We start from the raw sequence: 13,402 nt of genomic DNA, 5'->3' as shown, positions 1-13,402 counted from the left end.
GGTTTGCCTTGTGCTTGCACAGGCTAGTAGGTAGGCAGCTGTGTTGTGAGACGCTACATAGTAACGGTACATGCTCTGGGGGAGAGATTGGCTGCCACAGACATTCTCTGGGACCTGACAGCAGCGCCCAGTGATGGCGAGGCTGGTGTGGCCATCAGGGGCTGCCCTCCCTCGTGTAACTGTGTGAGCGTGGCGTGCTGCCGGCCCTCTCTCACCCACAGGCCCTCAGGACGGTCCTTGTCATTGCTGCTCCTGCCGCCGTCCCTGCGGAGGGCGGTCAGGGTGCGGGGCCTGAGCAGCAGTGACACGTTCCATTTCTCCATCATTCAGAGTGTCCTCCTTCATTTCCCAGGCCCTCGTCTCCTCTAGAGTAACCCACGTTCGCTGGTTTTCCTGGTTTGGTTCTGCCTCTTGCTGAGCCCATGGTCTGCAGGTAGTCAGCTTCGCATGCTCTCCACAATTGTTTGGCATCAAAATGAAAGTCCTGTTCCGTAAGAGTTCTCGAAAATTGCAGGTGAAATAGCAGTGCCTTTTCTTTCTTTTTGTTATTCCTGAGAGAGGCCTGGCTTTTTTAAGATCCCTGAAGGTTTCTCACAGTTAAGTGATTGCTGCTGGTCTTGTCTGTGTGCAGTGCAGGTTTGCACAGAACGAGGAATACCCGCTACAGGTGTAAAGTACAAAAGAAATCACTTCTCTCTTCCGGCTTACGGTTTTAATACATGCTGCAATTGCATTTAATTTGTTTCTCTTCGATGCCATTTTTTTCTAAGCTAGATGCTGAGAAAATTGTTCATGTAGTCACATAATAGGTACTTTTAAAAAAAGTAAAAAACTGATACCCGAAACAGCTTAAAATCCACATTCAACAAATAGGTGAGGTATTTTCCCATCATTTTAAGATAAAAAGACAGTTTTCATAAAATATTTTTCAAATAATTAAGGTAAAATACTACTTGTATCAAAATTGGATTGTAACATTTTGAAGGTGAACTAGACACCAAGACCTTTAGCTGCAGCTGCTTTAGAGATGAGACAGCAAGAACCGGACAGGCGGCTGGAGCAGCTCCTGCTGGGGAGACGCTGTGTGGCCGCGAGCGCCACCCCCAGGGGAGCCCGGGCTTCTCTGCATCAGATGTCATGCTCCTGCTCTTAATGTAGAGTGTTGGCTCCTTCCAGTCTCCTCACTACCCCGCCCCCCTTGTCACCCTCCCCTCCTCCCCACACCCCTTTCCTCAGATGCCCTGGGCCTCCCATGCCGGCCCAGGTGATGAGCTCCTGTTCACCTTTTTAAAAACCCACTCTCACGCCTTCTTCCCTAAGAAGAAACATTCTCAACCCCTTCCTATCCCTTTGGCCTCTCGGGGTAGTTTATTCCTGTGTGTCTGGTGTTACTGTTACCTGTGCTATAATGGGCTGGTGGAATCTTTCCTCTATCGCACCGTAAGCTCCCGGTGATACTCTGGCTTGTGTTGTCAGTCCGTGGCCTAGAATCGTGCCTTTTGACTAAATTCCGCTGAGATCTACCTGCTGGGAAACCGGGGGTTCAGACAAGCGGGCGAAGGCCTGGGGTCTGAGTGCTGAACGACCCCTTGCTCCTTTGCTTGTCTCCCCCCTTCCTTTTTATTTTATTTCTTTATTCTTTTTTATTTTTATTTTTTTTTGCTTATTTCCAGGTGTCTAGATCATTGAGGCTTCCCAAGTCTGTGTTCCTCAGACCAGTGGTTCCCAGACATCTGGTCCATGAGCCGCAGCTAACCCTCCCTGGGTTTTAGAGCAGCGCAGTGGCTCTCTGATTGGGGGAGCAGGAGCCGGTTAGCTTATTTTGTTCGGAAAGATAACTAGGTGCGGGCACCACAGCCGCCGATGACAGGACGCCCTATCCGAGTGCGAGGACCAGGGGGCAGACGTCTGCCTGCTTTGGGAGTGTATAAGCTTATTTCTGGTTCCCTAAGTATTAGTACCTGGTTTGTAGAAATGAGACTAGGTTAAAAGCAGTCACCGCTAACGTGTTTTTAAGGTTTGGGTTCCACTGATGACTGATCAGCCTCTATTTCTTATTCTCTCAGGCGTGTTCAGCCTCGGCGTGCCCGTGGACGCGCTCTTCTTCATCGGGAACCAGCTGGTGGCCACGAGCCACACGGGGAAGGTGGGCGTGTGGAACGCCGTCACTCAGCACTGGCAGGTGAGCCCCCCGGGAGCAGCGGCCGCCACCAGCGGCTGCTGACTGTGGGGTTCCTTTTGTCTGTTTGATTCTGCAGAATGAGTGAATATATGCATTGGCACATTTGCTTCTGGATGAAATTTGACTGTTTTTATTTAGAATTTGAAGTCACTCTGCAAAGTTTTGAAGCTGCGATCTGCCCTTATTTCCTTGACGTGGTTTGAGTTACAACGTTTAGCTCTTTAGTCTGAGAGCTTATTTGCCGTAATGCCAATTCCTAGGAAGCAGGTGAAGTCTGCAGGGGGCAGAGGGAAAGCACAGGAGCTGCCTTTTCACAGGAAGAATGGTTATCGAGGGAAGAAGTACTGTCCAAGTTGGTAGATCTGTGCTCTGGCCTCAGTGTGTCCCTCACAGGGACCGAGCAGGCCATTGATGGCTGCGTGCCCTGCTCAGACCTGGCCTTCCAGCCCTCAGTGCGGTGGCCCCAGAACCATGTGCACCAAGAGAATCATCCCACATTCTGAAAGGAAAGTGCCCTGTGGAAATTCCGTTTTAAAAGCTTTAAAGGGAATCACACACGTGATTCTTCACCATTCCCTGTGCAGGGTGTGTGCGCGCGCGTGTGTGCGTACAGAACGTCCATTTCTAAGCCCCACTTACAGTGAATATTGGTAGTGTTTTATTAAAAGAATTCTGAGAAAACGGAGCAGAGAATAAAGTGTAACTAATATCTGACATCTGATGACCATCTCGCCCCTCAGGTTCAGGATGTCGTCCCTATAACGAGCTACGACACCGCCGGGTCGTTCCTCCTGCTCGGGTGCAACAACGGGTCCATCTATTACATCGGTGAGTGAGCACGTCACCGTCTTTACCTTCAGTGCGCGCGCTCTTGGCCTCAGGGTGACGGGAGCGTTGTTTTGCAGACATGCAGAAGTTCCCTCTGCGGATGAAGGACAACGATCTCCTCGTCACCGAACTCTACCACGACCCTTCCAACGACGCCATCACCGCGCTGAGCGTGTACCTCACACCCAAGACAAGTCAGTGCCCGCAGCTCCCGTGCTCGCTTCCCGAATGGCAGAGCTGAGGGTGTCACGTCTGTATGCAGAGCACACGTGTGTTCATGCAAACGACAGACAGGGCCCAGGCAGGCAGCCCCGGGTGCGACATTGCACTGCCTCCCCCGAATCATTACAGCGTCAACCGGAGTGACCAAACACGTCACTTCGACCTTCCCATTGCAGTAGCTGGCTCTGTTGTGAAATCAGGAGCCTTTCTATTTTTTAACCAAAAGCAGGAGCTCTTAGACTGTTCATCTTTATTGGACAGAGATGAGCTCGTTTCCTTTGCAAATCTCAAATTTCAGTTGTGGGAAGACATTTTACTTGGAAGTTCAGGGTAATTTTCATTGCCTTTCAAAGGCCTCTGCAATGGAATTAACAAGCTCTGTCAATTGGGAAGTTGTTCTTATATTCCGGGGTGAACAGTAAACATACACGGGAACTTTAATCGGTAATGACAGGAAGTGTAGGAAGGTTAATGTGCACGGTGATAGCGATAGGTTTGAGGGTTACTGATAAAATGTCACTTTATGGAAATCTCTGAAGGAAATCATTCCTTGGTCTGAAAAAAACCAAGTTCTAGTGCCCACAGGGGGTTTGGACTGAGACTGAGGCGAGTTTATACCGGGCCCAGCGAGCCGGCAGGCTCTCTCCGTTAATGGCTCCCGGCTGCCTCTGGCGGCGCTGGCCATAACGGACAGTGTGGTGCACAGGCTCTGGCCATAACGGACAGTGTGGCGCACAGGGTGGAATGCTGGCTGCCCGGCCTCTCACAGCGAGCTGCCCTCTGCAGAGCGAGCTCAGCTCCTTTGTCTGAATTGGAGGCTGCGCTGCTGCTGCTGCAGAGGCAGGAGCCGCCGGCCGGCCAGGGGAAGAGCTCTCCGGCCCGGCTTCAGGAATGGGGGAACCGGGTGAGGCGCCGGCAGAGCCCGGAGGCTCCCTGTCTGAGGCTCTTGAAGAGGCCCCTGACCCCGTCCTCCTCCAGCTCTGGGGGGGGCCGGGAGCTTGTTAGAAACGGAGCCACAGGTGGCCTGACGGGAGGAGCTGGACAAGGTTAGTGACAGTGCGGCACATGCGCTGTAAGCCAGTGGGGGTGTGTGTGTCCAGGGAGAAGGGCTTGGAAACTGAAGTAGGAGGGTCTAGTACTCCACTTGACTCCTCCAGGAACATTCTGTAGTGGAGCCACGTGAACGTAAGAGATGGTCATGCTGGGCTGGAAGGATCACGGACGATGGCGTTGGAAATACTGGGGGTGGCGGTGGTGATCTCAGCACTTGAATCTGCTTTGTTGCTCAGTAAATGTTTATAGACCTATTCTGTCTCGGGCACTCTACAGGCTGACCTAGACAAGAAGATGAGGCATCTGTCCAGGGAGGAGAGGAGGGTAGACGGGAATAGATGATCAGTGTGTGACAGCTGCTGTGAGAACCTCACACAGTGCAGGGAGTGGGGTGAGGCGCAGAGAGTCCCCGGTTCCCGAGCCGAGCTGTGGGGCACTGGGTCAGCTCTGCCTCCCACCTCCCAGGGGGGCTCTGAGAGGGCAGCTTTCTCCATGTTTATTGTGGCCTGATGTCCCCCTCGCCTGTGCCAGGTGTCAGCGGGAACTGGATTGAGATCGCCTACGGTACCAGCGCGGGGGCCGTGCGGGTGATCGTGCAGCACCCCGAGACCGTGGGCTCGGGCCCGCAGCTCTTCCAGACCTTCACCGTGCACCGCAGCCCCGTGACCAAGATCATGCTGTCTGAGAAGCACCTCGTGTCAGGTAGGGAGGCTCGGCGCGCACGGAACGCGTGCCTCTGGGAGACCATCAAAGCAGCCTTTTCTACATTCCTGGGCATATTTTTGCCTTCAGTACAAAATATCTTTTAAAAATATGCATTTATTTAAAAATTTTTAAAAATATATATTTTATTGATTTCTTTGCAGAGAGGGAGAGGGATAGAAACATCTATCAGCTGCCTCCTGCACACCTTGTACTGGGGATGTGCCCGCAACCAAGGTACCTGCTCTCGAACCTGGGACTTTTTATTCCGCAGGCCGATGCTCTATCCACTGAGCCACACCGGTTAGGGTTCTTTAAAACTTTAATGCCAGGTGAAGAACTTGCATCACTGCACTCAGTGAGAAGCCTGCAGGGCCGGAGCCAGATCCGGAACCAAGCCCACAGGTCTCCTCCTGGAGACGGCACCTTGTGTGCAAAGAACTCTGCTTCTGCAGCAGAACTGTCACCTCTACTAGAGGGAGGCGGGGTCAGGCCGTTTGCTCCTGTGAGAATCACTGTTCAGCAGGGTTCTTTTTACAGGACAGTGCTTAGGAATCGCAGTAGTAATTGCTGCTATTTTGATGGAGATGATATGGTAACATGTGCCACACTACATAGTAAAACTTGCATTTTAATTCCATTTCATGTTGGTTTGAAATGTAAGTAAATTTGTCAAGAAAAATGTCCAGCCGGAACCGGTTTGGCTCAGTGGTAGAGTATCTGTCTTTGGACTGAAAGGTCCCGGGTTCGATTCTGGTTAAAGGCATGTACCTTGGCTGCGGGCACATCCCCAGTGGGGGGTGTGCAGGAGGCAGCTGGTCGATGTTTCTCTCTCATCGACGTTTCTGGCTCTCTCTCTCTCCCTTCTTCTCTGTAAAAAAATCAATAAAATATATTTAAAAAAAAACAAAAAAAACAAAAAAAAAACTGTCCAGTTTAAGCCACAAATCTGGAATACTTTGTGTGTGAAATGCTCAGTATGTTACTCTGCCACCTGGTGGACATCAATGTAAGTGTAAAAATGTGTATATAAATGTAATGACTTTCTTTTTCCCAGTGTTTGTTTTCATGTCTTCATAGTTTTTTAATTAACAAAATTGCCATAGTTGCTCATTTGAACCAAATAACATTTGCCATAATTTTAAAGATATTTAAAATTTTCTGAATCCTTGGGTCAATATTGAAATCAGGCTATTTCCCATGAAGCAACAGCCTAGAACTAAATGTCTTTTTTTTTTTTTTTTTTTTTTTTTTTTTAACAGAAAGCTGGTATACTGAGAATTTTGTTACCTAAATAATATTTGTACATTTTTTTTATTTCTATTGCAATTAGCCAAAATTAAATTTCTTTCTAAAGTTTTGTTTTAAAATGTGCAACTATGGAATTTTACCAGTGCAACTATGGAATTTTACCAGTAAGAAATGTTGCATGTCTACAGTTAATTTCAGATGTTTTCCTAGTATTTACTGAGGAGTTCATAGCTTATTGGTAACAAGTTTCTAGAATCATGTCAAATTAGTATAAGTTTTTATTAAGGTATGCCACAAAATTTACATTAATGATACTTTTTTTTGCTTGTATTTTTAATTTATGTGTTTAGACTAAAGGGAGAAAAAAGAGGCTACTTGTAAGAATTATCTCTGTCATATAAATATTAAGTGGGTATATACTAAGTAAATGAAGTTAAAATAAATACATACTCTTATCAAATAATATAACAATAACTCTCAGCTTTATAGGAAATCTTATTTTAGTTTTCCTCATGTAACTGTCAGTGGGCAAAAAACCACTGGTTCCTAATAGCTTTTGACAAATGTCCTTTGTGACGATACATGTCCAGTCGCTCCTGGTCTAGGTTAATATTTGAGTAACAGAAGGAGAAAATTTCTCGTTTAAAAAAATAAACTAGGCAACTTGTTTACTATCTTTTCTCTTACAAACACTTTCCTTTAACCTTTTCTACTCTAGAGGGTACTTTCATAAGGCTCCATAGATTTACTTACATACCTTACATGTGCAGACAGGTACACCATATTCTTTTAGCTCTCACTGTTGCTGGTTAATTAAAAATTTAGTATAATTTTAGGATAAAGATGCCATTTGCCACTCCAGAGATGTGCTAGGACCTATTGAATGGTCACAGTGAAAGCCAGTGTGTTTATAAAAGCGTTTTGTGGCGCTCTTACAGATCCCCATGTAACAGCTCTGCTGTCCGCTTCCCTCCTAGTCTGTGCAGATAACAACCACGTGCGGACGTGGACGGTGACACGGTTCAGAGGCATGATCTCCACTCAGCCCGGGTCCACACCGCTCGCCTCCTTCAAGATCCTGTCTCTGGAGGAGACGGAGAGTCCCGGCAGCTACACCTCTGCCAACGACATCGGTGAGTGAGCTGGTGTGGGGTTTCCCACCCCGTGTGGGCGGGGCAGAGTGAACAAGAGTAAAACCTGGGAGTGAGTTTTAAAAGCTTTTCATTTTAATTATGAAATTTTCATTTTAATTATGAAATTCATTTAAAACAAATCTAGCACATATCTCCAAATGCTAACCATTTTTGTTTATAATTAAAATCCAGGATGGTTATGCGAATTGGAACATTTTATCTAATAAATAATTGTTCATCTCAAATTGTTCATCTCATTGTATGATTCACATCATATACTTTTGTGAATATTTTAGCTATTGAGTATGATGGGGTAAGAATTATTAAAATGTTACGTTTAAGTTTTTTATGAAAACACTTTTAAGAATCTTTCCAAAATGGATGCTGAGTCAATGACTTGCCTTGCCAAGTGTAACCAAGTGAAGATAATTGAATCTTTCATTAGATAAGAAAACTTGGTAGGGTGCAGGCTTCTGATTCACTAAATTCTATTGAATGAGGTTGCACTTTATTTCTAAGACTGCATGTTGGCTTTCCAAACTTTCCAAAGTACAGTCAGTGCATAAAAGGAGCTGAGCACATTCTCAGAGGGAGTGCGTAAAGGGGGCTTATGCGTCCCCAGGTTTCCCACGGGCTCGGACCATGGATGCTCCTGAGCTTATTCCTTCCATCAGCTTTAACAGCCTCCTGCAAAACAAGCAGATTTGAATTATGTATTTCTTAAATTTTTTCATGCAAGTTGAAGTCCTCGCATCATTGCATTTTGTCTGTCTGGCGTGGAATGAAGGCCACATTGACAGGCATGAAAATCCTTCCCCCCGCAGTATTAATGTTAAATGAAACTATTTAAACTTGAACTTTTTTTGCATCGTCTGATCAAGGGCCCTTTGGAGAGCGAGATGACCAGCAGGTGTTCATCCAGAAAGTGGTCCCCATCACCAACAAGCTGTTTGTCCGGCTCTCCTCCACCGGGAAGAGGTGAGCTGGCTGCGCCGTAGACCACACACAGCGCATTGCACCATGGGTCAGAGTGCGGGCAGAGACACACGGCCGAGAGGATCTGTCCGCTGCCTCATCTGGCTTTAGCTGGAATGAGGACAGGACACTGAGTGCTGGATCTCTGGGAACACTTAAGATCTCCTCAGGCTGGACAGTTAGGAAGGACTAGTGACAGCGGAGCAAACACAGCACAGGAGTGGGGCGGCGGGAGCTGACCTGAGGGCCAGTCCTGGCTCTTCCTCACCAGCTGCTGACACTCACCCTCAGTTCCTTGGTTCTCTGAGCCCCCGTTTCTCCATAAAAGAAGGTCCCTACCTTGTAGGAGGGCGTAGGACCAAATGAGCATAAGCATCTGGTGTAGCCCTGACTAGTGCAGACGCCGAGTAGAAGTTAGTTTCCTCCGTCTTGTCCATTTGACTGTTTTAAAAACGTTATCACCTCAGACACATTGAGTATAACATTTCTCTTCTTTAAAAACATACAACTTTTTTTGCATGTCAGAATTCCTTAGAACTTTTTAAGGAAGTTATGGATACTCATGGATACTCTATTAATGTTACTGTTTTTATTAATTCTCAGTTATTTTTTTACCAAAGTTCATTGCATGAATTGATTCTGGAAAATTTTATGTACTAAAGAAAATGCATTAGGAGCCTATAAGGTAAAAATGAAATTATACCTTGAGAAATGTTATAAATCACTCAGTGTTCCGTGCAGATTGGAAGAAGCTGCCAAACGTTTATTAAAACTGCAACGGTAGTATTTCATCTTGTTCCGTTCTAACCTCCTCCCTCTCTTTAGCTCACACAGTAGTGTGTTGTACCAACTACAGTTTATACCTGTGAACTTGACGATTCCAGAGGAAAAGCTAGATTTATAAAAATAAGCAGACATAGAACAGCAGCCCCTTATGCAGCTCATGTGAAGCCTTTTGCTTACAGACAGCTCAGGCCCCGAGAGGTCAGAGTATAGTCCTCTCCACAGGCTGTACATTTCTCGTCTCAGATTTGTATGATTTACGCATAACATACCTTTTAAGTGACTTCTCAACATCTTTTCTAATGAATGTCCATAGCTTCCTTTGAAAGAACTGCTCCATTCTTCCCAAGGCTCTTTCAACATTGACTTATTATTTGCCTGGTTTCAATTACTTAGTGCATTATTTTATAAGAACCTTTTCATTAGACTAAAGGAACAGTGTACCTTTGATTCCTGTTACTTGCCTTGACCCCTTCACATCTGTTCATGCCTGTGGGGTGTTCAGCTCTGAGGGTAATTGGGATTTTGGAGTTACTTCCTGTGCAGTGCCGTCCGGCCGTGGCTGACGGCTGGGCGCCGTCTCTTCCAGGATCTGTGAGATCCAGGCCGTGGACTGCACCACCATCTCCGCCTTCACCGTGCGGGAGTGCGAAGGCTCCAGCAGGATGGGCTCGCGGCCCCGGCGCTACCTCTTCACCGGCCACACCAACGGCAGCATCCAGATGTGGGACCTGACCACCGCCATGGACATGGTCAGCAAGAGCGAGGACAGGGGTAGGTGTGGGGACAGGGTGCGGGGCGGGCGCAGGCCCCGGTGTGACGCGTGTGTGTTGTAACGCGTGTGCGTGTGTGTGTGTGTGCTCCCGCAGATGCAGGCGGCCCCACGGAGGAGGAGCTGCTGAAGCTGCTGGACCAGTGCGACCTGAGCGCGTCCCGCTGCGCCACGCCCAGCATCAGCCCGGCCGCCTCGGTGGTGCAGCACAGCCGGCTCCGCGAGGCCGGCTCCAGGTGGGACTGTCCACAGGCTGCCCGCTTCCCACCGCACTGCCGTCACAAAATACTTTCCCACTGAGTGTCTCCAGGGCACGCAGCTGGATCTTTCACAGGGAGGACATTTTTATCCCTCACCTCACTGTGTGAATTTCTGCTCATTTGGGTCCCGTTTTGAGATTGAGAATCGTTCAAAGGAAATCAGAAAAGTCATCTGTGACCATGGATAGTATGTGGCATTTTTGTTCCCGAGGGACACAGTGATCGCATTGTCTTGTCTGACCTTCAGACACCATGTAACTTACTCTGCTGAGGTGTGACTGACACACAGCAGTTACTGGTGTACAACATAACGATTCGGAATTTGCACGCATTATGTACTTTTAAGACAATGGCATAGTTTATCTTTTTAATGTTTTTTTAATGTTTTTTTAAAAATCCAAATCTAAACTCAAGGCTTGATGCTGGTTCTACCGTGGTTTTAAAGCCCTTTCCCCAGCTTTTTCAGCCATCCACAGATTGAGCTACAAACACAGTCCCGAGGCTGTGAGTACAGCATAGGGAAGGCGGGGAACCTCGTTGCTCGAGCTTGATTTGTGCCAGGAGGCTGATGGAAAGCGAGTCTTCGATTTACATTATTTCTAATGGGGAGAAATAATGTAAATCGAAATCTTATCCATTCCAGACCCCCCAAGTGATGCTGTTTTAATCTTTCTTTTATATAGTACACGTCTGTTGTACTGTTTAATCTATAAACAAGCACTTTAAAAGAAAAAGGTCATGAAAATTTAACAATAAGCAGCAATGAAAGCAAAAGCACAAATACCCACAGCACAATAAACTGCTAAAATGTGCATTTGTGCGTTCTCTCCTGTCACCTGAGAGGCTGATCCTACAGGTGTCAGCATGGCAGGGCTGTCAGGGAGAAGCGAACTGTTCAAGATGGGAGACGTTCGAGAAACGAGGTTCCACTGTGTAGTCAGTACAGTAATAACCTCACCTTGCCAGATGGTCCATCACACAAATGTCTGATCACGCTGGTGTCCACCTGCAGCTAATAAATGTCTTATGCCCCTGTCATTGGAGACAGAATCCCGCTTCACTGACTACACCTGCGATATTTGCATGGGTAGTTCATACACACGTAACTTTAAAGCACTTAAATGTGCTTTTACAGACAGAAGTAAGAACGTGTCTACATGTTTAGGTAACACGTGTGTGCACTGCGGTCTCATTCCTGAGACGTGCCCTGACCTGCGATTTGATTTCTAACCCTTCCAGCCTCCAGCTGCAGCACCACGAGGCCATCCCCGAGGCCGCCACCTACAGCTCCGTGCGGCCGTACCGGGAGAGCCCCCTGCTGGCCCGGGCGCGGCGCACCGAGAGCTTCCACAGCTACCGCGACTTCCAGAGCCTGCACCTGCACCGCAGCCTGGAGCGCGCCGGGCCCGAGGACGCCGGCCCCGGGCCCAGCCAGGCCGAGGCGAAGCGGGCGGCGGGGGGCTGCGCGGGGCCCGAGGCCTCGGCCCCCGGAGCCGAGGCGCGAGGAGCGAGGGAGGCGGATACACACGGAGCAGCCGAGGCCGGCCCGGAGGCCAAGAGGAGGGCGCCCGAGGACGACGGCGACCGAGGGGAGCCCCGCAGGAAAGGCGGGTTCGACGGGGGCGGCTTCCTGGGCAGGAAGAAGGGGCCCCACCTGGCCTCCTCGCCCAGCACCTCCGACGGAGGCACCGACTCGCCTGGCACCGCGTCCCCGTCCCCCACCAAGACCACGCCGTCCCCCCGGCACAAGAAGAGCGACTCCTCGGGGCAGGAGTACAGCCTGTGAGGCCTGCAGGGGGTGGTCCGCGGGGAGCAGGGGGCGCTCGGGTGTCTGACAGCAGGCGCGGGCCACCAGCCCGAACGTGGGCCTCTGTGTGGGGTCGGACACCCAGCGCCCGAGGCAGGACCGGACCAATGAGTCTAACTCCTGGGTCCAGTACACTAGCTTCCACACCAAAACTCTACACCAACGTGGACTTCTCTCCCAACCTTCCTAACACAATGAGATGGAGTAACCAGAAAAAAACAGAGCTCTCGTGACCTTTCTGAACAAGTACGTTCAGTTGGTAATCTGTAAAGCTAGTCCAGGGAGCTCAGAAACACATGTCGTAACTCCCCCACCTCAACCGGAGGGGAACACCCCTGAGAACATGGGGACCGACCGACCACATTCCTCCCGTAGGCTCCGCCTGAGCCTGCCTCGCTGGTTATCTGAAGTCACACACTTCTCAGTCATGGACCTTAGTCTCTCACCCTAATTGTGGTTGCACAGTGTTTACCGATACTTAACGAGGTGCTATGTTTGTGGAGAAATGCCGTGTCATTCACAACACTATTGATGCTGAGGGTACTTGTCAGTGTAGGTCATCTCCTGAGTTTCATTGTTGGTCTCAAACCTTAGCATGTATCACCAGTAAATGCCCAAAGCCCACTTACACTTATTTACAGTGGGCGCAGCTGTCTGTGTGTGAACAGGTGGAATAGTGGAACAGTAAGGACAAAGCTCTGAGTGCCCAGAAGGGAACACTACCCAGGGTAGGCTGCCTCGTGTAGGAGCCACCGTGTTAACATAAACAATCAAATCAGGCCGCGGCCATTTAGTTAACCAGTTAATGGCCATGCATCCGAAATGGAACCGTCCCCATTTCTTCCAGATGCGCTGGAATGTTTAGAATTTAAGTCGCCATGATTATCTTTACAACCAGAGGTGTCACTAACAGTCTGATTTTAAAACTGGGAGACCGGAGTGGGTACGCTAGGTTTGTGGCTGTAGACGCCTGTGGATGCTGAGGAAACTACAAGGTCTGGGCTGCTGCAAAAATGTTCCTTTGAATATATTTTAAATTGTTAAAAAAAGATAATGTTTTGTATTTTTGTTCCATGTGATTGGAATGACTTTTAAGTATCTGCAAATACGGTAATTGTGAAGCATTAAGCATTTACTGGTGAAAAATGTATATATTCCCATTCCAGGAAATAAGTAAGTGAGTAAAACTGAATAAATGCTTTCAAGTTTACCATATCGCCAGTGGTTTCATGACCGTTGTCCTGTATTTATTTTTAAGTCCAATAAAAAGGAGGAAGACTATCTGTGTTCTCAGTGGTTTTAGGAACCTGTGTAAAGTGCACCTACATGCGTCTGTCCCTGTCTTCCCGTACCAAAGGGCGGGAGAACCAGTATGTATGAGAGGAACTTACGGAGCCAGCGAGGAAAGATGGCAGGCGACGCACAAGTTCGCTG

The 13,402-nt window shown here is 48.4% G+C and overlaps 1 protein-coding gene across 3 annotated transcripts in view; it reads left to right on the top strand.

Annotated features, from left to right (window-relative positions):
• Nucleotides 1-13,249, top strand: part of KCTD3 (potassium channel tetramerization domain containing 3) — a 36,778-nt gene extending 23,529 nt beyond the window's left edge. For 2 of the 3 annotated variants that reach the window (XM_084868874.1, XM_084868873.1), the window contains exons 10-18: nt 2,067-2,182; nt 2,923-3,010; nt 3,088-3,204; nt 4,817-4,987; nt 7,216-7,371; nt 8,253-8,349; nt 9,719-9,903; nt 9,999-10,137; nt 11,401-13,249. In XM_084868874.1, coding sequence (XP_084725000.1) covers nt 2,067-2,182; nt 2,923-3,010; nt 3,088-3,204; nt 4,817-4,987; nt 7,216-7,371; nt 8,253-8,349; nt 9,719-9,903; nt 9,999-10,137; nt 11,401-11,947 — 1,616 coding nt within the window. In that variant the 3' untranslated portion in view covers nt 11,948-13,249. The remainder of the gene's footprint in view (nt 1-2,066; nt 2,183-2,922; nt 3,011-3,087; nt 3,205-4,816; nt 4,988-7,215; nt 7,372-8,252; nt 8,350-9,718; nt 9,904-9,998; nt 10,138-11,400) is intronic. The other variant, XM_084868875.1, reaches the window with a different exon arrangement.
• Nucleotides 13,250-13,402: the final 153 nt, after the last annotated feature.

The sequence above is a fragment of the Pipistrellus hanaki genome, assembly GCF_964339955.1.
Source record: "Pipistrellus hanaki genome assembly, chromosome: 20".
NCBI classification, from domain to species: Eukaryota; Metazoa; Chordata; class Mammalia; order Chiroptera; family Vespertilionidae; genus Pipistrellus; species Pipistrellus hanaki.
The sequence above is the reverse complement of the archived record's forward strand: the minus strand, read 5'-3'. Positions and strand labels throughout refer to the sequence as shown.